Raw genomic sequence first — 24038 nt, forward strand, 5'->3', positions numbered from 1 at the left:
GTAGTCACATAATTTTATTTTTAACAATAATGGTTGTTTATGTTTTATTTGGTTTATTCAATATGGTCAGAAATCGAAAACAGATTGAGATATATCTATTTCATATATGTATATGTGTGTGTGTATGTGTGTGTAGTTCTTGATTTTTACAAAGTTTTTAAACAGCTTATGAAGAATTTTTTAAAATGCGTGAATGGGGAACGGGAACGTAACCCACCATAATATGGTGTTGCTACAGTTGCAAATATCAGGCGCGGGTTTAGCTTTTTAAAGAAGTTAGTCAAGAAATGTTAACGCTTCTAGGTATAGAGAGGGGCGGGGGAGGGAGCCCCCTTCAAACGAGGGGGCAACTTAAATTTGCCTTCTCGTTTGTTGAGGGGACAAATTTAAGTTGCCCCCTCGGGTTCAAAATTTTTTAAAAGAAACCACTTGTTTACAAACTCTTACAAAAAGGCTCAAACGATGTTTCATTACGGACGCTAAAACGGACATCGACCATTGGACCTGCTCAATCTGCCAAGCTTTAGTCTCTCTCTAAAAAACGAGCAAGGGGACTTTATACTTATAAAAATTCCTTAGATATCGCTAATTTACACCAAAAAATCCCCAAATAAAATTGAAAAATGTATTTTTATTAAATTAGAAAGCTTTTTAATTAAAAAGTGTTTACCAAAAAAGATGTTAGTCGACGCGCCTAACAGGCCTAACCCTAAACCCGCCCCTGAATATTTAAAAATTCAACTTGTGATATATTTTTTATTTTTTAACGGTAATTCATTTTTTAAGTTTACTTAAAGTTTACTCTTCGACATTTTTAACCTCTTCAAATTTAGGCACCATATTACTTCACTAAAAACACGTTTAAAATAAAAATAAGTTAAAGTGTTTCTCAAAATTTTTTTCTAAATTTAAGTTTATTATTTACTTCACAAGGTTTAACAACATTTTTAAGATGAAGCTATCAATTGCATTTTTTGCATGATTTGGCACAGTAAATCGACATGTAATCTGAGTTTTTTACGCACTCTCCAGCATCGGCTTTCTTCTTACAGTTATCGTTATAGTCCTGGCATTTTGAGTAACCTAAAAATGGATTTTTAACAAAAAACATTGAAGATATTTTTCTAATAGTTATAAAAATCTCTTCTTTTATTCTCTAGAAATTACCTGGGCAGTTGTATAAGTTATTACCTGGGTGTAGTTGTACAAGTTATTACCTGGGCAGTTGTACAAGAGGTTGATTTGTTTAATATCAATATCACTGAAACCGTTTCTGTTACCAATAACGTTTTGCATTGTCTTATCTACTGTAGTAATAGTCGTCTTATCACCCCCGAATGCTGTGGCTCCGTAGTGCATTATTGATGCATAGTCATAAGGAGTTCCTAAGCTATCCACATTGTCGGTAGTTTGTATTTTAAAGTTAAAATCACTTCCTTTATTAAAAAAAAGAAAAATATATATGTATGTATGTATATATATATATATATATATATATATATATATATATATATATATATATATATATATATATATATATATATATTGAATCCTGTTTTTTGATGGATTTTTTAACATATGGCTCTAATTATAACACTGTTATTCATTTACCTGGTGCAATATTATTCCAGTTTATTTTAATGTAATTGTCTCGATCGGGTCGGCTCTGTTCATGAAAAAGACCTTAAAAACAAAGATATAAAAATTTTTGGTCAAAAATCGTTTTTAAATTAGGAATAAATAAATACAATAACAAAAATCAAATGACCGATGGTATGTCCGATTTCATGCATGATTGTTCCGATGCCATAACAGCCGTCACCCAACGAAATATCATTGAGTCTATTGGACCTGAAGCCAACTGGTGAGGAACAGCTGCGATAAAAAATATGAAACTATTTTAATTATTAACACGATTCTACTAATATTTGTAGGGGAAATCTACATACCCGCCACTTGAGTAGAAATACACATATGGGAATTCCTTGGTTCTTTCAACAAACTTTAAACACGTGTGCTTGTGATACTCGTTTATAGCTTGGTATATACTCTGCTTTTCTTTTGCACCTATTTTAAAACAAAACTTCAGTAAAATTATGATTAGATGAAAAGTTATAGGAACTTATTAGCTGAGTTAAATTTAGACTTTGTTATTTATAAAATGCTTAAATATATTTATATTTTACAAACTTTATTTAAATTACATTAAAAAAATATTTAGATTTAAACCTTATTCGTGAATCAAGGCTTATTGAGATTATTTTGAACAAATGATTGTAAAATGTATAATACTTGTAAGGTAAAGTGCTTGAAAGATGCTTGTAAATATACTCAAATAATATGGTTTTATTTTATTGTTTTAAACGTTTATAAAATGCGAAATTATAACAAGAAAGATAGAGGCTTCTTACTTAACCCCATAAATTCGAACGGTATGACTTTATTTGGCCAAAGACGCCCGATGCTACTTGCAAAAGCATTTGTTGATACGGACTCGTCAGGATCCAGTTTTATATCTCCCTCGAATAATTTTTTATCTGAAACAAATTTGCATTATAAATATCTTTTTCTTTAAACTTTCTAATTGATAAAGAACAATTTTAGAACTTACTTTCCATTTTCGGTACCCATTTCGATGAGACTACGGCTAAACCAGCAACCAACAAAATAGTTGCTAATAGCTTCATAATAGCAGAATGTTACCTCTTTCAAAGGCTCAACTTTTATGGCTCAACTTAATAAATAGTGCCAAATAAAGATAAATACAGGTGGTTCAAACAAGATTCGTTTATTTATACAGCTTTGGGAATTTTTATTGCGCCACTCTCAAAAGCATTTAGCCTCAAATAAGCAGATATACTGCGTGCCTACAAAATAACCATACACTTTTTTTTCAGTAATCACCAATCTGCATTTAGGTCAGTAAATTTGTGAGCGCTAATGGTGTTAAGTATTACTCATTTTCGAATACTTCAATTTTTTATCCTTTTAATTAAAATTGTCTGAAAACCTTTTAACATCTACATCTTGAATGCTGGTTCTGAGAAAATAAATGAAACTAGAAAAGAAAACTTAGATTAAATAAAAAGCTAAATAACTAAAAAAATGTTATCGAAAAGATTTCTTAAATTAAACAGTGTTTGATTTTCAAAAAAATACAAACTTCAGGGGATCCTATTTTTCAGACTTCTAATTCAAACATCAACCTTTTGCCAATACAACTGGGTACAAGAAACTAAATCTTAAACCTTCTTCAACATAACCCAAATGAAATTTTCTTTGTTCGTTGGGTGTACCGAATAAGATTTCACTTTTTTTAATGGATTTAATTTGCTTAAAATTTGCTGACATTTGAGAAGAATCGAGTCAAACTTTATGAGCAAATTTTTTTAAAAACTGTAAGTTTGGGTTTTTGAGTTTTAAAATGTAAGTTGAGTGAAATCTCATGTTCTAATTTTTCAACATAAGATGAGAATATTAATAGAATTATTAAAAGAAACTTCAAAAAGAACTAACTTTTTGACACCACTTTTTGAAAAGTGCAAATGCGTTTCAGCCATATTTATCCACAAAAAAAAAAAAATACATATTATTTTTTCAGTAATCACTTCCGTACTAATAATAATAATGATAATGTTTTGAAAAGACTGGCAAAAGGTTTTATTAATAATATGTTAGTATATTAATAATTCTTTTACAGGATGGGAAGATGCAGATAAAGATGAAGAATAGTGAAGATGTAGATTTTACTTGCAAACGTTGTGGTGTGTATTTTGACACAACTTCCTAGTAGTGGGGGAAATACTCGTGGAGCATTTATTATAGTTGAAGAAAAATTAGGAAGACCCTTGCCGCCATTATTTTCAGAAGTAGTTACAGCAGATGTTTAAAAACACTAAATCAAAGCAACTTAAGGCTCGATTTCATTTTTTTCAAACGGTTTGCAACGAATGAAAGGAATATTAATAGACAAAACTATTTTCCAAAAACTGAAAATGAATTTAAATTCTCTTTGTGAGCGGTGACAAAATGATAGTTAAGGTTACATTAGTATGGTTTAGAAATCAAATTGCACTGGGGAGGAATTAGTTTGTTTGATATCCTAATCTATATAAGACAATAATTCATTGCGTCTGCGTGTTGCTTTACCAGCATCAGAGACAGCATCAAAAGAGGTGCAACGTTATTGAGACTATACTTAAATAAAAATATATTTTTCTTTTTTTAGTGATGATATCAAAGAAAAAGATAAAAAAAAAGCTGGTGCTTGCACTCAGGAAACCCAATAGAGATGCCTTATCACTTAGTTTAACAAAAAGTAAAAACATAAAAAGCATCTCAATTGAGGATTTCATAACAAACAAAATCGAAAAAATTTTTAAAATTTTAAAAAATCGATATTTGATAAAATTGATAAAGACTTCCTTGATCAATATCCTAAGACATGGAAGATGAAAAACTGTATGAGACAATGCATTTTACACATTTTTGGTATGAAGATGTTAGAAGAAAATCAATGATGATAAATTTGTTAATGATGTACGGAAAGAAGAATAAAGTTAATCTAGGATTATCATGGCATTTTAACAAAAAAAAGAATCTTAGCAAAGGTTTCTACTAACTTTTGTTGCAGAAAACAGAGATCAATTTCTCAATGTAAAAAAATCACTAATTAGTGCACATCAATTAGCTAAGCTACAATGAGCAACTGGCGTGAAAACCCCATGAAACCCCCTTAAATAATACTTACGGAACATCATATGAGGGGGACCTGGGAGCCTTGTAGTTTTCTAAAACGAAAAAGTTAGTTTGTTGTCAATAGTAAGGCAGCAATAAGCGGACTAAATTTTAGAAAGGTTGCGTAACTTAAAACAGAGCCGTAACCACCGGAGTGAGGGCGGAGGCGGAGCCAAGGCACTTCCAAAAAAATATTAATTTTTTTTTTTCATAAGAAACCCATCATAAAATATATTGAAGGTCTTTATATTCTTTAGCATTTTTTTGAATAAATATAAACTTGGAAATGTTAAGGAAAATGCACGTGGTCAGTGTTATGACGTGTTAAAACGTGTTCTGACGTGTTACGACGGAGCTGCTGCTACGTCTGGTCCTATTTCTTGAGTAGCAACTGTGATAAAGCTGTTGAACAAAAAGTGTTTATTATTTACTTAAAACCCTCAACCCACAAAAAACTTATCTCTTCCATGATTCACCAAAATAGAGCGTTACTGGCAATTTTATTTTGAAGCTTTCGATCTTATTATCAAACAGAGATTTGATCAACCTGATTAAAAGACTTATATCTACACACTAAAAAAACTAACGGCATTATAACAGCATTTATGTACGCAGATTCTATAATGCCGTTATTAATGCTGTTATATTCACGGATCCAAAGATATAATTGGAGACCAAACAATTTTGGCGTTATAATGGTGTTATATTTGCTGTTATATTATGCTGTTATGTTATGGTGTTATATTTAAAGATTTTTGCTGTTATTTTTACTGATAGTTTTGCATTTATACTTGCTGTTATATTTAATGTCACACACGTGACAGCAAATATATCAGCAAAATATCACTGCAATGTTGCCACATTTTGGCATATTTAAATAAGATGTTTTGAAACTGCCAAATTAGTTTCTAAAGCGTTAGCACGAGCTGATAAAAGTAAAAAGTAAATAAAAATGAAAGCAATTAAAGTTAATTTTAAAGAAAATGCTGAAATAGTTATTGCCAGTAATTTTTTAGAATTTTGTGCATCTGGTAGGTATATTTTATTTTATTTAGACTAAAAATTTTATCATTTTAATTCACCGTATCATTAACGATTTTTAATTTAAATTGAAAATTATCATTAGAAAATGCTCATGCATCTTAATATAACTAAATAACATGCTAATTTTATATTATATGTTATGTTAAATTTTGATTCGAAATAATTTTATAGTAGCACTAGGAAACTTTACTTGCTTTTATAATAACATGTTAACATGTTATTATAAAGTCAAATGTCCTAATCGTAGTATCATCTCAAATCAAAATCTAAAAATACTTTGTTACTTTTTTCAAACTGTTAAAATAAAATTATAGCACCAAAAAATTTGTCACTCCTTTTTTAGTATGATAATTTGAATTAGTAGATATGTAAAAGACAATTTTCAATAATATCAAGTTATATTTACACTATTTTATGTTTTAGCTCGTGAAACCTTTAATTTGCCCATGATTGAAGAAATCAAGTGGAACGGTTGTAAAGTAACTGCTAGTAGTTTTGCTGCTCTTCTCAATGAACAAAATTTAGAGCTTACGATTCAAGCTCCACAACTTGTTGATATTTCCAACACTCAATAAGTTGGTCTTTTATCTAATTTAAATAAAACTGACACAGCTCAATCATCACCATTATGCCAATTTTCATCCATTTTAAATGATTATGTAGATTTTGTGGTACCATCAAAGAATATAAATCTGATTTCTGAAAAACAATATATGGCTGAAGAATGTAGTGTAAATGTTGTTCAGCCTCCAGTGAGACAACTATCTTCATCAGATCTGAAAACACCCCCGACACCACGAAAGGTAATAAACTATAACTGTTCTGTTTGTTATTGTAAAACTACAACTTATAGTTTTATGCTTCATCACTTAAAACTGCATGGCAACCAAGCAGCCGTTTTTTGTGAAATTTGTTTGTCAAATTTTAAAAGTCTTTCAGGATTCCTGAAACATTCCAAAAAATGTTCCATTAACCAGGTCAATACCTGTACTACTGAAAATGAAGTAGAAAACGAGTTTGTGGTTGAAATTGGTACTACAAAAATTAACGAAGATTATTTAGGAGCTTTGGCATTACATTTACAAGGAAAGCACAGATGTGCTCAAAATGTTTTAAACATAATTTTCAGTAATTTAAAGGAAATGCTTTCTGTATTGAATGTTGACATAGAGGCTTTAAAAGCAACTTGTGATAAACTGTCAACACAATATTTATGGGAAAAGTATTACAAGAATTATTTACAGATTCCAACCGCAAAAGTGATTGCTCTGAATAACCAAGGTTGTTTTATTCCTTTCATTGAAATATTGTCTTTCCTATTACAATCTCAAGAAATTAGTAACTTTACAGCAGTGAATGGGGACACAAACCACATGAAAATTGGAATATATTGTGATGACCTTGGAATAACAAATCCTTTAGGAAAGGCGCGTAAAAAGCAAAAAATGTTTGTATTTTACTTTCAAATTTTAAATATCCCTTCATTGTATCGCGGTAGAATGTCTACTATCTTTCCGTTAATTTTTACTTTAACTAAATGGGTAAAAGATAAAAATTTTTACAGTAATCTTTTCAGTGATTTTATTTCTTCGATAAGCCAGCTGAAAAATGGAATGGTAATTAAAGTTAAGGGTGTTCCCAAAAAAATTACAGTTGAAGTAGTATACTTCTCAGGAGACTCTCTTTCTGCAAATGCAATAGGAGGTTTTAAAGAAGGTTTTAGTGAAAAGGCATTGCGTTGTTGCAGAAGTTGTAACTCAACCAGACAACAAATGAAAGATTTTTCTAACCATGAAGAATGCAGTATTCGCAATGCTCCTGAACATATGATACGTTTAAATGAACTAAACTCTGGTTTAAGCAAAGCTGATAAGTTAAAATGGTCCAAATACTACGGCGTTGTTTCAAAAAGTATACTGTCAAACATTCCAGGATTTGATGTGACAAAACAGCTTTTATTTGATCCTATGCATGATTTGTTAGAAGGTCTCATTCCACTTCAGTTAGAGTTATTTTTGTTGTACGCCATTCAGAACAATTTTTTTACTTTGCAAGAAATAAATGATTGGCTGCAGCGGTTTAGCTATGGTAATGGTATTGAAAAGCCTAATATGATTCATTCCTCAATAAAGATTCATGGTAGTTTTGGCAGTGGCCAAACATTGACCCTTTCTCGTGTGATATCATTTTTTTGTCTTAGAACGCATGGGTCAAACAGATGTTCATTTCATTTGTTTGTCAAAAATTATTCAGGTGCTTCAGCTGTGCTTGTCTCCTGTTGTTACCCCCCCCTTTTTTTATCTGATTTAAAAGCGTTAATTCAAGATCATCATTGCTTATTTTTGTATTTGTATCCTGATAAATTCATTCCGAAGTTACACTTTCTTATTCACTACCCTGCTCAAGCTGAACGGTTTGGGGCTCTACGGGAACATATGTGTATGGCTTATGAAAGAAAACATCAGGTTGTGAAGAATTTTCGACACTTTAATTTCAAGAACATTCCCTTTTCAGCATGTAAAATGATGGTTGTTAATACCACAAGCAATTTTTTTAATGCAGCTGGAGAAAGACGTGGTGATGTATATGGACAAGTGGATGAGTTGAAGTTCAAAAAAGGCTCTATTATTTCTGCTAAAGTAAATGGCATAATTTACAAGATTAATGATATCATTTCATGCCTACATGAAGAAAAGTTGATATTCTACAAAATCCTTTCAATATCATCAAAAAATGACAAGCGTGCTTTTAAATGCTCTAAACTTATAGTACAAGCGCACTCAGCATATTTGATATGTTGTGAATCTTCTGAACAAGTTCTTATTTATCCAGATACTTTGATATTTCCTTGGTGCGTCATACAATATTCTAATTCTTCAAGTTCTGTGAATGGCAGAATCAGTATTTTTCCTTTAGCAGTGCCAAATCTAAGTTTTTTTAATATATGTTTATAAGTTTATATTTTAAAGTACATAATAAAAATTTGTTAATTTTATTATATTTTTTATTTTTACAGCAGAAACACATTTAAAATGTGAAAATATTGTTTGAATAAAGATTCAAAGGAAATTCAGATTTTAACATATATTATATCCTTTTTTGTATGTTCAGAAAATTTGGTTTGAAATACTGAAATCTATTGTATAACTCTTGCATTCTATTTTATTTTTTGGCTATTAAACTTTCATAAATGTTGGCATTTTGACATGACACAACAACACAATAAATATGTTGCAATAAAAATCACAAATAATGTTCTTAAAAAGATATGAACATTTTCTAACATGATTCTTTTATACACAATATAAATAGTTGTGACATTTAATTACAAATTATATAAAATTTATATTAAAAAATTTATCTAAACCTTATTGTAAACAATGTAATATTATTTAATGTATGTTGCTTATAATAAGCTCTGATTTTTAATATGCCACCATGAAACACCCTAAATTCTAAGTCTCAAAAACCATTTAAACAATCGCCCCACTATGATTTAGCTAATATATCACACACTTTGCTGTAATATTTATTATGTCAAACATTTTATTGTGTTAATGTTTTTTCAGATTTCAACAGTTCCTTTTGATTCAGATGAAGTTGCTCACCTGAGGACTTTTTTTAGTACATCATCTTTGAACTTCTTAAACAATGTCTCAACAAATGATATTTTGAAAAAGGAGTTAAAAAGTAGCATTCTTCAGTATTGTCATGTTGCCCTTCCTTCAGACAATGATGCATGGGTTCGGAGAGAGTTTTTTTCTAAACTTAAGTCAACACTTCGTTTTAATTTTCCAAACTGCTTGGAACACTGGGTAAGAATTGTTTTAAAAATTATTTACAATCTCATGGCACTGCTATATTTTTTTAGGTGTGTTTATGACACATACATGTTTTGTTGCTGTTGTATGAAATAAGTATTTGTTTATGTACCCTTAAATGATATAGTTTTGAAAAATAAATTCTCCTAGGATTCACTTCTAACCCAGGTATCAAACATAATTAGGCAACAACGTTGGTCTAAAAGTCATCCAAATGGAAAAGCAATTAGACAATTTCAACAGGTTTCAAAACCTAAAAAGTCTCCATATATTATGGATTCAATATCCAAAGCTGAACCAGTACTTTCAGAAGATCAGCTTCTTCTTGAAGTTGAGGTTATATTTTTAATTTATTTATTATGCTAACTTAATTGGAACAGCAATATGATAATCAATACTTGAAATATTTTACTGAATTAGTAAATATTATATAATTAGTAACTATTATATATTTTTTTTACTAATTAATACTTTTTCACAATCAAAAATACTTTAAAAAATTGTTTAATGTATAATATATCAAGTAATTTTATAACATGTGTTATACCCACCTTAGCACCATGCGCCATATCATGTTATTTTAAACGATTTTATGATAAACAATTTTTGGTTGGTTAATTGATTATGTGCACCATTGCTTATTTTTGAATTTACAATATTTTTATTTTTATATTTTTTAGAATGAAATAACAAAAACAAAACCATCTATCAATGTTCTTGCAATTTCGAATAGAAATCTTTTTAAACCAAAAATATATGAAAAACTCCCGCTTCGATTGTCACTGGCTCCATGTTTAATAATTGCTGAGTTTAAGCGCCTTTACCCACAGTATAGTTTTATTGAAGAAGCATGTACAATTTTTGTTAATAAAGCATTTGCAGGATCTTCGAATCACCTTGAAAGTTTGCTTGATTTACAATGTAAAATAGGTTCAAAAAAAGCAAAGGATGTCTTGTTTAAGAAATCTGAAGTAAGTAAAATGAAATATTTTATGAATTCTGTTTAATAATTTCAAATAATGAATTTATGAAAATGTCTACATTATTTTTGTGTTAAATAATCTACTTAATGTAGAATTTATTTGTTTATTACAAATATTTATTTGGGAATAATATTTGCATAAATATTTATTTCATTTCAGTATAAACTTATTATAAAAGAAATTAAAATAATTATACAATACCTTAATTAAAATGCAAAAATAGATTAAAAGCTGAAAGAATAAAATTCATGAAATAGTAGCTGAAAAAATTAAAATGAAATCTGGTGTTATAAGAAAAGATTTTATAAATTTTAATCTGTTACAACGAAATCTTTTAAACTATTTGGAAAATACCTATTAAATTATATTTGTAGAAATTTTTATAATTAAAGTTTGAATATATTTCATTAAGTCTGACGATCTGCTCGATGAGTTGAAGATACCTGCAAAGTATGGTCCGCAAGTGCTTTATAACGCAACACAATATGGCGTTCGTAGTAGATCAGGATGCGAAATGATCAACACAGATATACGGACGATTAAAGAAGTTTTATGCGTTATTGTTTGCATTTACTACTTGTTAGACCTCTCTTATCCGTCTTCTTTTTCACAACTAATGGGCCTTTTCCAAGAAATGTTACTAAATGAATGTTTCGAAAAAAAATCAAAGAAGACTTACTCTTATATTACATGTATAAACAGTTAACTTTTTTTAATTAAGTAATTCTTTAAATTTTTTATAAAATATTTCATTTTATATTTAACTTTTTTATGCCTAACGATTAAGGGATATAAAGCTTTTTTTTGAAATTACAAAAATAATAAACTGATTTTATAAATTTTTGATAATTGACACGTCATTAAAAATATGACACCTAATCCTTGGTTTAAGCGGTTACTTAAAATAAACAGATTTATTAGAAGTTCATTGATCTAAAATTATTTTTACAAGGAATATTTATGGTGTCTTTTTTACAATTATATCAAAATGTCATTGGATATATTAAAAATATTTTATAAGATATATATTATGCCTTACTAGTAATAATTGCATTGAAAGAACTCATATTGTTTAATAGATCAAATAACTGCTATTAATTATATTATATATAGATAATGTATTAATGATTAGTTTTTTATCTTACTTGCAAGTAATTTTTTTACACGCTTTGTTTTTATCCATGGATAAAGACAAAACGTGTAAAAAAATATATAACGGCATATTATGCCGTTAGCTTGGTTTTTGAATATAACACCAAATATAACGCCATTGGATAACGATATAACAGCATTTTGCTGTTATTTATATTTAAATAACAGCATTTTACTGTTATTTTTGCTGTTATTTATAAAAATATAACAACATAAGTGAAAAAAAAAACAGCATAATAACACCATAACAATACAAGATAACGCCATTAATGCTGTTATATCGTGTCCCAATGCTGTTATATTTTTGTTAAATATAACAGCATAATTTTTTAGTGTGTATCTTCAAATCTATAAAAAGCGAAAGCTGGGAAAATCATTCGCAATCAGTTTGTCGCTTTTACAGCCAAAATATTAACCAATCTTTAGCTAAAATACAAAATGCCCTTCTCCCAAGCATTGCAAAATTACTTGATTACAACATCAAAAAGTTCACTATATAAGATATCTAAGATCTTCACTATCTAAGATACTCATCTCGTTTCTCAAGAGTTTGGATCACTCCAAAATGGTTTTACTTACAGAAGTTGTAAATATTACAAAGCTAATTCTCGTCATGCCAGCTACTAATTCTCTTAGTAAAAGGTCTTTCTCCGCTTTGAAAAGACTTAAAACCTATCTTCGATCGACAACAACAGATTCCCGTCTGAACAACATGCTTGCTCTTCATACTCACAAGGAAGCAGTTGATAGAATTGATTTGGCCTAGATCGTAAATGAATTTATTAATAAATGTCAAACACAAATAAATCTTTTTGGTCAGTTCAGTTAACTATTTTGTCAGGATAAACATTGTTTGACTCAGTCATTGCATTTTACAGTTGAACTTTTTACATATAATTTTTAGATATTTTGAAAGATATGATGTTTGATGGTCATTAAATATACATTTTAAATAACTTCTCTAGATTCTGCAATAAGTTTCCTTGAAAACTAATTTATTTTGTTTTGTTTTTTAAGTTAATTATTTTCAAATTTGTTCTTGACCCCCTCCCCCCCCCCCTTTCTTAGTCAAAGAAACCCCAGGGCTTCCCAATAACAAAATTGTGGTTACAGCTGTGTAAAAAGATCAAAAATAATATAGTTCGACAACGAAGTTGACAAAAATAGTTTTAATTTAAAGTTTAAAAGTGGGAACAAAAAGGTCTGAAATGTTAAACTTGATCCACACGGGAATTCTGATTACTTCTCTTGTTTCCCACAAGAGAAGTAATCAGAATATCTGGAGCGTTTAATTAAACAGTTTAAAGGTAAAAGAAAAAATATGGTAATGCTGAAAGAGTTCAGATGCTAATTTCTGAGAACAAGTATATATATATATATATATATATATATATATATATATATATATATATATATATATATATATATATATATATATATATATATAAATATATATATGCTTTTAGCCAGAAATTAGTGAAGATGAAGAAGAGGAAGAAAAACCTAAAGAAGTTAAAAGTCTACAAAGCTCTTACAAAACTTCAGCAAAAACAGCAAATTAGGTTGATATAATTACCCTGGTATCAAGACTTCGGCATTACCTTGATCAATCGTGAAATATTTTTCGTCACCGAAAAGTTCTATGCTTTAGAACAAAAACTATATTGTAAGAATCTTTTTAACGGAATGTTTCAAATCATCATCGCACATCATTCTTTTGACTGAAATTAGAATGGTGATATGCAATGCAGCCTCTAAGTAACATTCCCACTGAAAAAACTGCTAGTCGCCGTGCGCTTAAACTCTGGACAAATCCATTTCAGAATTCCCCCTCTTAACAATTATATTGTTCCCTGTGTATCATAGACCTAGAGTTGGGAAAACATTGGGAAACACAGGTTTAAAGGCGGTAACTCCATAGAAATAGCCAGAAAAGCTTCAATGGAAATAGCGCAATTGTTTCGTATGTTTTAAACAAATCGATGAGTTCTGATAACAATCTTCGCATGCTGGTGCTTAAATTTTGCCTCTAATAAGATAAAAAAAGAAAAATCATTTCGTTTTTTTTCACAACTGTTTGATTATTATCATGGCCTTTTTTATCGTAATCGTTATTAAAATCTTTTATTAATTATTGGCGTAAAAATATTTAGCACCCGTTGTAATTTACTCAAAGCTTAGCTAATAAATATCAAGAAGAAATTAATTTAGACCAATTATATGGGATCAAATGGGCTGTTTAGAAATTAAACTGACGTGTCGCCACAAAAACGCTACGCATTTGTTAAAACTAACATTGTTGCTAAGATACATTTGTTTTAAACCAATTTTCTGGCTTTAAAATTGCATATAAATATACTACTTTTAAAGCTGCCATCAGTCCGTTTCTTAAAATGTTTTCAATCATTTTTTGCGCTGCACTTTTGCAACTGATAAACGCGTCACTACCACAATGCAAATTTAATTTGGGTTATTTACGAAATGAAGGAGCTAATGCAATAATATGTGTTGGTGGAAAAGAGCAAGTCTATTCGCTAAGAGGTTTTTTTTAATTTTATTTATTGTAGATTTCAAAAATAGATAATATTGAAAATGAAAACGGTACAAAATAGCATCTGCAACAAAGAAATACCTATGCTGCAGGCGGATCCTTGTACTGAACATAATCAGAATCATCAAGTCAAATAAAAGACCTCTCGTTTGTTATTTAAATACCAGAATCCGTAAAATTAGTGCAAGAAAAATGAAATTTGATTTTTGTTGTAAAAAAAGCTTTGACATTTGGCTTTTTCGTTATTAATCAAAAATAACGAGTAATAACGATTATTAACGGGTGTAAACGAATATAAAGGAATAAGTTCAAATTTTTAATTGAATGTACAACGTACCATATATTTGTACATACTATTAAAAAGCTCTTAATAACTTTTTTTTACAACTCACTAACATATCTTCAATTAAATCCTTTAAACTTTGTCTTTAAAAACCACCGATTTTATACCTGCAAACAAACAACTTTGAAAAATTTCATTTTTATTGTCAAAAACTAAAATGGAAGTTTGCTAATGCCGAAGCAAAAAAAAAAAAAATTAAATTGCAAAAAGTTTTTTTTATTTTATTTTTTTGTTACTTTTTTGTCCTTTTTTTTTTTTTTTTTTAAGTCTTTTTTTTTTTTTAATTGTTGCAGAACAGCGACGTATAGACGGCCCATGCCCGACACCCGTCGCCATAAATGGAAATGCTGCTTTCATTTGTCGCTTAGGAAATGTAATGACCTATTGGTTGGTAAATGCAATCGAGCCCCGAACCAACATTTTCGTTTTTTGTCCCTATCTCAATAATGTAAGATGGTCGTAAATACAATGATGATAAATGTATGAACTTTATGAATAAAATATGTACAGAATTAATTTACAATATGGTAAAGTACATTTTGACTGTAAAAAAGTGAAAAGACTTTTTTTAAGTGTCTTGTTGATGTGCGATGTTTTTGTGTCCTGTTTACTCCCATGTTTGCTCTATATTTATGCCTACCCCCTTCCCTCCGCTACCCCTTCCAGTTGGAGAGAATGGGTTTGTAATTGTGAGCTTTTTAGTCTCCATCACCAACTGATGCATCTAACGCTATTTATTCACCATTAATCGCAGTTGAAATATGAAATTCCGCTACATCATGCCCCGCAATTCCGCTGCACCATGCCCCGCAATTATGTTAACTGCTTGAATTTACAACAATTTATTTGCAGACGTTACAAGATTTTTTACAATTCTGAAGCATATACGGTGGATTTTTTGTGCACTCGCCTCGTTCAGCCCATTCTTTACAACGTGTGTTGTTATCATCGCATGCAACAGGCCCTAAATGTTTAAAAAATACTGTATGAAACAACAAAAAATAAAACTAAGCTCTAAAATTATAATCATTAAAAATACTTCAAATGTATTTTATAGAAAATCATTTATCATCAATCGTCATCCATTACCTCCTCCACAATTGTACATTGCATTAATCTGTCGAATATCTATTTGACTAAATCCTCTTCTATTTCCTATTACTTTCTGCTTAGAGCGGTCTATTGTAGTTATGGTCACTCGACCCCCACCAAATGCAGTCTCACCGTAGTGCATCATTGATTCGTAATCATAAGGAGTTCCCAAGCTGTTTACCGAACTTTGAGATTGCTTATCAAAGTTGAATCGCATACCAAATTAAAGTAAAAAAAACATCAACTTATTGCGTCTAATAAAAGTAAAAAATTCAAAATAAACGCTAATGTGAAAACTTACTAGAGTCAATGTTGTTCCAATTTATTGTTACATGGCTGTCACGGTCCGGCCTACTTTGTTCATGATAAAGACCTAAAGTGTCATAATCCTCTACTTCATTTTACGCTCATAATAATCATAATATTCTTCAGTTTTTACTTATACAGCTCATAAATACCTTTTTTCGCATGAAACCTTTATTCGTTAAACTTTTGAAATTTAAAAAATCAAGATTTTCCCAAAAAGGAAATCATGTTTTGTAACTAAGAAACTGTAACTTAGTAGCAAACAAACACAATATGAAAAAAAAAAAAATTTGAAAATTTTTAGGAGAGAAAGTATCGAAAGCAGCACAATAAAAAAACAATAAAAAACTGTTGATTTACCAATACTGTGTCCTATTTCGTGTAGAATTGTTCCGTGTCCTAAGCAACCTCTACCTAAAGAAATATTGTTCACTCTTCCTTGTCTGTAACCAACTGGAGAGGAACATCTAGAAAAATATTGTGTAAGGACATAGAAATGAATTTGTTTAAAAGAATGTTTTTTGTGTTTTTGTTAAGAAAACGATGCTCAAAAAATTCTATTTAAGTATTTTTTCTTAATTATAAAAATAAATCATGACATTTTCATTTTTTATTAATTACTTAAACAGGTTCTTACCCTCCTCCAACAAAGAAACTGAGGTAAGTAGCTTCATTTGTTCTTTTTACAAACTTTAAACATGTATATTTGTGGTAATCTGCTATGGCGTTTAGAATACTTTGATGGGTGTCACTATCTAAATATTTATTCTAAGGCGTCAAAACATGTGGTTTATATATATGTGTGTGTGTGTGTGTGTGTGTGTGTGTGTGTGTGTGCGTGTTTGTGTGTATACATTTGATACATATATTTGAAAATATTTAGTTTAATAGTTGTTTAAACTAGAAGTTCGTTTCATTCAGAAAACTCATTCTTACTCATCTTGCTCAGGTCGTAAGGTACAATATTGTTTGGCCAACGTCCTCCTACAATGCTTGCGTAACCATTTGGTCCAGCTCTCTCGTCAGGATCTAATTGTATATCTCCTTGAAACAGTTTGGGATCTAGTTTAAAGAAATATATGAGGTTTAGTTAGCTGTTAAGCAAGAAAGTTAAATCCCGGCTGATGTTTTTACTTTTAAAGCTGTTTCACATACCTTAGCCTTTCTACTTTTTTCACATACCTTAGCCCTTAAGTAAAAAATATACCCGGGTTATTAGGCATATGTTAGTTTTATAAGTAATCATTACGTTGCATGCAAATTGCTTCGCTTGGTAGAAACTGTATAAAAATTTATTTACACATATGCACACTCATAAACTCATAGTTATTTAACATAAGCGTAAAATTACACCAATAAGTATTTAATATTTACAATAATAATTACACCAACATCAAGTTACACCAATACATCAACTATAATGCGTACTGTGGGGAGTTTAGAAGGAAGGTAATAGAGCTAAGAACGGCAAAAATCAGGGGTGGAAGTTATAGAAAAGGCAAAGGACATAAAACACTAACCTTCCATCTCAGAAACCCATTCTGATGCAGCATAGCTAATGCAAAAGGCCATCAAAATTGTCAAAAACTGCATTTTTTTAAATATATTATCAGAAACTTGTGCTTTTCTTCAGTATGAAAACCTTTTATAGAATTGAGAGGAAATCAACACAGTTGCGTCAATATATAACTTGGTTCAAAGCTGACAAAACATTTTGCTTAATTTAAAAGGGTGAAAGTGGGTTTATTTACGAACTTCAAATAATCAAATATTCAAATATTCAATTTTAGAACGACAAAGAAAAGTTCATTTAGAGAAATTGTTCATTTAGAGTTTAACATTTTCGGAATAATTAGATTAGAAGATTTAACTCTCTTTAACTTTAATTTAACTTCAGTCAGAACCCAGATTTAATTTCCTTGCATTTGTGTCCTTAATATTCATATTTTAGAGTGCTGTTAGTGTTTTGGCCTGTTTTGGTTCTCTTTGAATCTATTTTAATGTTATTATTTCTGTAAAAAATTTTAAGAAGTTTTGTATTTTATTACTATCAGAGAATTTTTTCTTCTCGTGATTTAATCAGCAAAACATATTAATTAAATGAAACTCAAGTATGTACATGTACAATATTGCGTACAATCTATGCAAATTCTTTGGTGAATTCAAATAAAATCTTTCTGAATCAATAAGTTTTGTAAACATCGATAAGTTTGTTAGCAGAAACATACTTCATTCGTTTTTATTTGTTTTTAACGAAAAAATTATATGCCGATGCTCGAGTTATTTGAGGCATGTCTGGTTTTAATGTGTAAGTTTAGTCACCCTACTTTCGACTCGGTTAGCCGAAAAGTAACGTTATTTTCCTTAAATGAAATCGATTAGCTTACTTTATTTAAATTTTTTTAGCTGTGGAACTATTATGTTTATGAGTTTATTTTATAATTGTCTCATTAAAAAAAAGAAACACGGAAATTCACGGCATTTTTAGAAATTTACGGCTTCCGTAACTTCATGAATTTTTAATGATCCAAATTAAAATTCATAAAGATTGATACTTTTCGGTAACTCAAGATACCTTTCAAATAATTCTCAAAATTTTTACGACGCGATAGTGTATGACGGATTTTGTCACACCTAAAAAAACGTGAACATGTTTAAAAATTTTTTATATATTTACTTTAGGTGTAATCCACTAACACAACTAAAAAAAGCGTCAACTTCAGCATAGTCACAAGAAGACATTATATATTCAATATATTCTTGTGACTATGGTTAAAGTTATTTACCGACTTTTCCCTCTAACGACTAATCGGTATAATATATGTCGCCGAAGTTAAGGTTGGAGTTTTCTGACGAGTATTATATTATACAGTAACACTTATGGTGAGTCATTTTCAACAATATTTCGAATCGAGATTCCGCTGAGTATTCTTCATATGTTTTAGACCATATGTGAATGATTTTTGAAAAATTTTAAATTTCAGCTTATAATTTTTAAACTTTAAATTTATTTTTTTTTTTATAATGCAAAATAATATTTACGCATAGTTGCGAAAAATTTTCATATTGCTTTTGTTATTCTAAATATATTCTAGATCGATTGCTTGCCCCAAATACCCCATAACTTGACTTCTTAAGCATAAAAGCTGATCCATTTAAGGAAATTTTATAACTATTAATCTATTACACTTTGATGAATATTTATAAGAATTTTCACATAAAAAACTTGAGTAATCCAATCAGACCGGGTGGATCTGTTAATAAAAAAAGGAAGCTATTTGTAATCTTATATCAAGTTATGAAATCAGATGCATCAAGAATATCTACTTTGAAGCAAGCATCTTATGGTTTTTACAAAGAAAATTATACATTATTGTTGTTTAATCATCTTAATAAAGTTAGAATCACTTTGAGAAACACGAAAATAAAAAATCTCGATAAAAAGATTTTATTCATAAATTCATCAAGTTTTTTTTTTTTTTTTTTTTTATCATCATTAACATTGGCAAACTGAATAAAATCAAAGCTTCCTGCAAATTAACTAAATTTATTTTTTCCAGCAAGTTTTTAGAGTCAGACCATCTAACTCTGAGAGATGTTCTTCGATGTGAACTGTTTGTTAGCAGTACTGTTGAACGTGACAAACTTTCTAATTTGAGAAGTAGCTTAAGAGTTTATGGTAAAAGGCTATCGAGACCATATATACATACATTTCATCGAGATACCAACTATCAATAAAATAAGGGGGTTTACAGCTTTGTTATTGAATTGAAGAGAGCAACTGATTTAGCAAACAAAATAACATTTTTTAACTAAGAATTAGTTAGTAAGCTTATTAATAGAATCCTGTGAATAATCAAATCTTGTGAATTGTCGTGATGATTACCATCAAAAGATTCATACGATCTGCAAATATTCACAAGAAAGTAAAATTCTACGATATAACTTCAGTTTATGAAACAGCAAGTAATGCAGCTTAAGTGTCATAATACTTTTTTTAAGTCAGCTTTTGTCTGTTAATAAGAAATACTTTTTTATAAGGTTTTCTTTGTTTGTTTCCTTTGATTACCATCATTGTTTTGAATGTATTTTGTTTAATGAGAAGCCTTAAATTTAACATTCTTAATGTTCTTCAGTGTTCTTCATGTTCCCACAAGTAAATTATACAATTTGAACCCAAGTTACCTGTTGGGCTCTATTTTGATCAACTGGGTAACTTTGTCAACTGACTCTTTTGAGCACTTTGGGCTGCTGTTTTTTTTTTTTTTTGGTTAGCTAACCTTATTATACTTAAACATGGGAATAGGGAGCTGACTGGAGTCAGTAAATCTTGGGATGAGGACAAACATTCTTTAACATATGGAAGGGGGTGGGGGTGTAGGGGTAGGTCAAGATATTTATTGTTAAATTAGTCAGCAGGTAACTTCTCTTTCTGAACTAAAAACGCATCAAGTTTTTTCTGATTCTAATTTTTATTTGAGCTTATTCTTCATTCTACGTTTAGGTAATAAATTTCAAAGAAGCATCGATGCAAACGGGATGGGGGAGGAAGAATATTTTTCTTTTATACTCCGGAGGACGAGTGAAACATTTTAAAGAGAGTTGAGGGGAACTTTAAATGATGGCAGCCCAATTATTGAAAAAGGAGCAAGTTGTGATTGAACTAGGGGGATACTAATCTGTTTCATCCTCAAATGTAATTCGATTTACTGATAAAGCTTTACATAATGAGCCGATTTTCGACAGGTACATACTGGGCTCGTAAAACTGATAATACAAAAAACTATTTTATTAGTTTTTACTCTTTTGAATTCATGTGTTTTGCCTAGTTAATTTTAAAAATAAAATATCGAAAAGTGACAGTTTACAAAATATTGGAATGTTCAAACAAAGATGTAAGGTAACTCTCTCGAAAAAAGTTTTCAGTCAGACATTTTTAAGGTAAAAATTTATATTTGTCTGCGCATTGTTATCGATTGTCGCTGCATGAACCATCGCGCGGGCTTTTGAAAACTTCATACTAATGTCATTTAAATCCCGCGGTGTGAAAAAACGTCACACGCGTTGAAACGAAAGTAACTCTGTATAAAAATGAACTATTTTTGTGCTGGTCATCATGAGTCATCAAGTGCTTATTTAACCAAAACACTTTACGTATAAGAAATAAATAAAGTATATTAAAGTTTACTAATAATGTGCAACTTAAGATTTTGCAAGAAGAGATAATTTCATTCAGGTACTACATTGTGTTATAAAACATATTTTATTATACATACATACATACATACATACATACATACATACATACATACTATACATACAAAACACAACATATACATATAACATACATACATACATACATACATACATACATACATACATACATACATACATACATACATACATACATACATACATACATACATACATACATACATACATACATACATACATACATACATACATACATACATACATACATACATACATACATACATACATACATACATACATACATACATACATACATACATACATACATACATACATACATACATACATACATACATACATACATACATACATACATACATACATACATACATACATACATACATACATACATACATACATACATACATACATACATACATACATACATACATACATACATACATACATACATAAAATTTATTTTATAACTTTATATTTCATATCTTTATATTGTTATTGATGATATTTAGTTAATAGAAAGCACCACCACCGATATTTACAAACGTTATTCCCAATGGGCATGCATCGTCCGCACGACATTTTACGGACATCTTTTACGGACAACTAAATGCTGTATGATAAAACGGAGGAGCAAATAGTGAATTTAATTTCCTCAAATAATTACCAAGAATTGAATGGGACAATTATTGAATGGGACAAACTCAGATTCTTATACAAGCATCGATGTAAGGATATTCAAATTCCTGTAACAAAGAGTGATAGAAGCAAGAACTCAACTAACCGACTCATCCATCCTATTGCTATGACCGAATGACAATGGATGTTATTGTGTTTTCGAATGTAAAAAGTAATTTTTAAAAGCGTTTTTTTTTTCTGATTTTGCAGCAATTTTTTAAGTTATGGAAAATAAAATTTCATGCTTAAATAGATAGCAGTCTCTAGTTCTACAGTGAGTAAAACATTCAAGTTTAATTAATGGTGTTTTTGGTATGACTAATCATTTTTGGATAAAGTGATGCGCATATTGAATGGGACAAAATACTACCTATTGAATGAATTTAACAAAGTATTACTTACCGCTCAGCAGAGGGATGCTGCAGTCCCTTATTTTTATCCCCATGGGTAATGGGTATTATATACACACTTTTATACTGCAATATTTTACTTAAATAAAAATAACTAAATATAATATTCTAAAATGAGAAAGTTCTGCTTTGATTGAAATTTAATTAGAGTTAAAATGTTTAAAGTTAAAAATATTTTTTGCGTGGTCTTTATGTATGTATCTATATATTTAACTACATTTACAATTAATAAACTAATTTAAAAAATAATTGAATCAAATACGTTTATTTTTAATTCTTTTATGTTTGTCCCATTCAATGAGACATAATTAATGAATGGGACAAGTGTCATGCTCCAATAAAACTCTCTTTTTTCCAATAGCCAAATGCAAATCCAATTTTTTTGTTTTACTAAATCATTGAGCAAGAGTCGATGGTTATCAAACATATTTAAATATATATATTAAACACCTTTATCTACGTTTAAAAAGCATTTTGCAAAAACTGTCCCATTCATTGAGATTTTCCCCTAATTCTTATTTTTAATTTCAAATTCTAAAAGTAGTATTTCTTTTTCTTTTTCTTATTTTTAATCTTACTTTACGTATTTTAAGTTTTATGGTCCTTTGTCGGCTGGTTGAACCTCAAGAAATTAACTTCAAAATGTCTAACCTCTTTCGAGGATACACCCTTACACCCTTTTGAGAATACACCCAGATATCTTACCACAGCTAGTTAAGGTGTGGCGAGAGTTTCATGCGTTTGCGTTTTGTAATTCAGAATACTTATTATAATATTCTTAAAACAGGATAAACTTTTTTCCCAAAGAAAAAGAGTATAGAAATCTTAAATTTTGTAACTAATAGTTATGCTTAAAACTCAATTGATTGTAATGCAATCTTTTAAATAAATCTTGTTTTTAATGAATATGTTTAAAATATGTAGATGATAAATTAATGCACGTTTTGGCGAATATTAAAGGCCAATGAAAATAATGCCCACTCAGTTAACTTATGCAAAAAACCACCTAAAGTGCTTGACGCATGCGTGATGTTTTTTATGATCAGAATTTTTGAATAGGAAGTAAGGTAAGGCTGAGGCGTTTAGAAGGAGTGTCCAGTGAACAGACTCTTTGTTAAAAATGTGTTCCTATTAAAAACAGCATTTTTCTCAGATGTTATTAACAATCGTCTGTTTATTAAATCTTTTTAAAAATGTCAGAGCATTTCTAAAAAATGTATCAGAGCGTTTAAAACAACCTCTGTAGGTATTCGCGAGAAGAGGTGTAAATTTCACTAAAAAAATGGCATCTTTTTAAAAATGGCTACCATCTTTTTAAAAAGGCTTATTTTAAAATGTAGTTTTTCCCAAATTTAATTTCTGCTAAATGAGTAATTTTTGATAAACTAAAAAACTTTAACGGAATCTAAACGCAAAAATTGATTCGAAAGCCAAACAGTGACATTCTCATAAACTTTATGTGCGTTACAAACAATTACTGAAATAAAATAGTATTATTAGTATTATAGTATTAGTATTATAGTATATATAGTGTTATAGTATTAGAAATAGTATTAATGATAATCTTAAGTCCGGATAATACACATTCAAGTTATTATGTTAAATATTTTTACGTCACTGAAAAATTCAGATCATGTTTCCCAACTAATGTAACTTTTTTAATGAATAATTGATGTATTTAATGATGTA

The 24038-nt window shown here is 29.4% G+C and overlaps 3 protein-coding genes and 1 long non-coding RNA gene across 8 annotated transcripts; 2 read left to right on the plus strand and 2 right to left on the minus strand.

Moving 5' to 3' along the window:
- Positions 1-883: 883 nt before the first annotated feature.
- On the minus strand, positions 884-2766 carry LOC145202094 (zinc metalloproteinase nas-4-like). The gene is made up of 7 exons (XM_090083108.1): positions 2612-2766; positions 2412-2537; positions 1950-2067; positions 1769-1875; positions 1612-1683; positions 1218-1436; positions 884-1083 (listed from the first exon to the last, which is right to left on the minus strand). Exons 1-7 carry the CDS (start codon positions 2685-2687, stop codon positions 962-964), a joined length of 840 nt encoding a protein of 279 aa, XP_089939234.1. The 5' UTR covers positions 2688-2766; the 3' UTR covers positions 884-961.
- Positions 2767-5119: 2353 nt separating this feature from the next.
- Positions 5120-11839, plus strand: LOC149890724 (uncharacterized). Of its 5 annotated transcripts, XM_090082619.1 has the most exons (5): positions 5154-6584; positions 9351-9596; positions 9771-9938; positions 10283-10573; positions 10998-11838. In XM_090082619.1, exons 1-5 carry the CDS (start codon positions 6495-6497, stop codon positions 11289-11291), a joined length of 1089 nt encoding a protein of 362 aa, XP_089938745.1. In that variant the 5' UTR covers positions 5154-6494; the 3' UTR covers positions 11292-11838. The 5 variants fall into 5 exon arrangements, with proteins under 5 accessions (XP_089938744.1, XP_089938743.1, XP_089938745.1 ...); XM_090082620.1 differs by lacking the exon at positions 5154-6584 and having other exon boundaries at positions 8743-9596; positions 9753-9938; XM_090082621.1 differs by lacking the exon at positions 5154-6584 and having other exon boundaries at positions 9472-9596; positions 9788-9938; positions 10998-11839.
- Positions 11840-13869: 2030 nt separating this feature from the next.
- Positions 13870-15215, plus strand: LOC145201085 (uncharacterized). The gene is made up of 2 exons (XR_016450547.1): positions 13870-14278; positions 14925-15215. It is a non-coding gene; the product is annotated as an uncharacterized LOC145201085 (long non-coding RNA).
- Positions 15216-15457: 242 nt separating this feature from the next.
- Positions 15458-17706, minus strand: LOC149890725 (hatching enzyme 1.2-like). Its single transcript, XM_090081175.1, has 7 exons — positions 17550-17706; positions 16966-17091; positions 16667-16784; positions 16390-16496; positions 16022-16096; positions 15721-15939; positions 15458-15595 (listed from the first exon to the last, which is right to left on the minus strand). Exons 1-7 carry the CDS (start codon positions 17620-17622, stop codon positions 15474-15476), a joined length of 840 nt encoding a protein of 279 aa, XP_089937301.1. The 5' UTR covers positions 17623-17706; the 3' UTR covers positions 15458-15473.
- Positions 17707-24038: the final 6332 nt, after the last annotated feature.

The sequence above is a fragment of the Hydra viridissima genome, unplaced genomic scaffold (assembly GCF_058129835.1).
Source record: "Hydra viridissima isolate aposymbiotic clone 2 unplaced genomic scaffold, HvirCarnegie_v1 scaffold_3, whole genome shotgun sequence".
NCBI lineage: Eukaryota > Metazoa > Cnidaria > Hydrozoa > Anthoathecata > Hydridae > Hydra > Hydra viridissima.

What these genes read in the sequence shown, in the direction of transcription:
- LOC145202094 (XM_090083108.1), bottom strand. Translation starts at nt 2,687, where the DNA reads ATGAAGCTATTAGCAACTATTTTGTTGGTTGCTGGTTTAGCCGTAGTC. An exon ending in TATTTCTACTCAAGTGGCGG is followed by an intron (nt 1,876 to 1,949) that starts GTATGTAGATTT and finishes TTTTTATCGCAG; the next exon opens with CTGTTCCTCACCAGTTGGCT. An exon ending in CCTCTTGTACAACTGCCCAG is followed by an intron (nt 1,084 to 1,217) that starts GTAATAACTTGT and finishes ATCCATTTTTAG; the next exon opens with GTTACTCAAAATGCCAGGAC.
- LOC149890725 (XM_090081175.1), bottom strand. Translation starts at nt 17,622, where the DNA reads ATGCAGTTTTTGACAATTTTGATGGCCTTTTGCATTAGCTATGCTGCA. An exon ending in TTACGACCTGAGCAAGATGA is followed by an intron (nt 16,785 to 16,965) that starts GTAAGAATGAGT and finishes ATAAATATTTAG; the next exon opens with ATAGTGACACCCATCAAAGT. An exon ending in AATGTACAATTGTGGAGGAG is followed by an intron (nt 15,596 to 15,720) that starts GTAATGGATGAC and finishes TTAAACATTTAG; the next exon opens with GGCCTGTTGCATGCGATGAT.
- LOC149890724 (XM_090082617.1), top strand. Translation starts at nt 6,495, where the DNA reads ATGGCTGAAGAATGTAGTGTAAATGTTGTTCAGCCTCCAGTGAGACAA.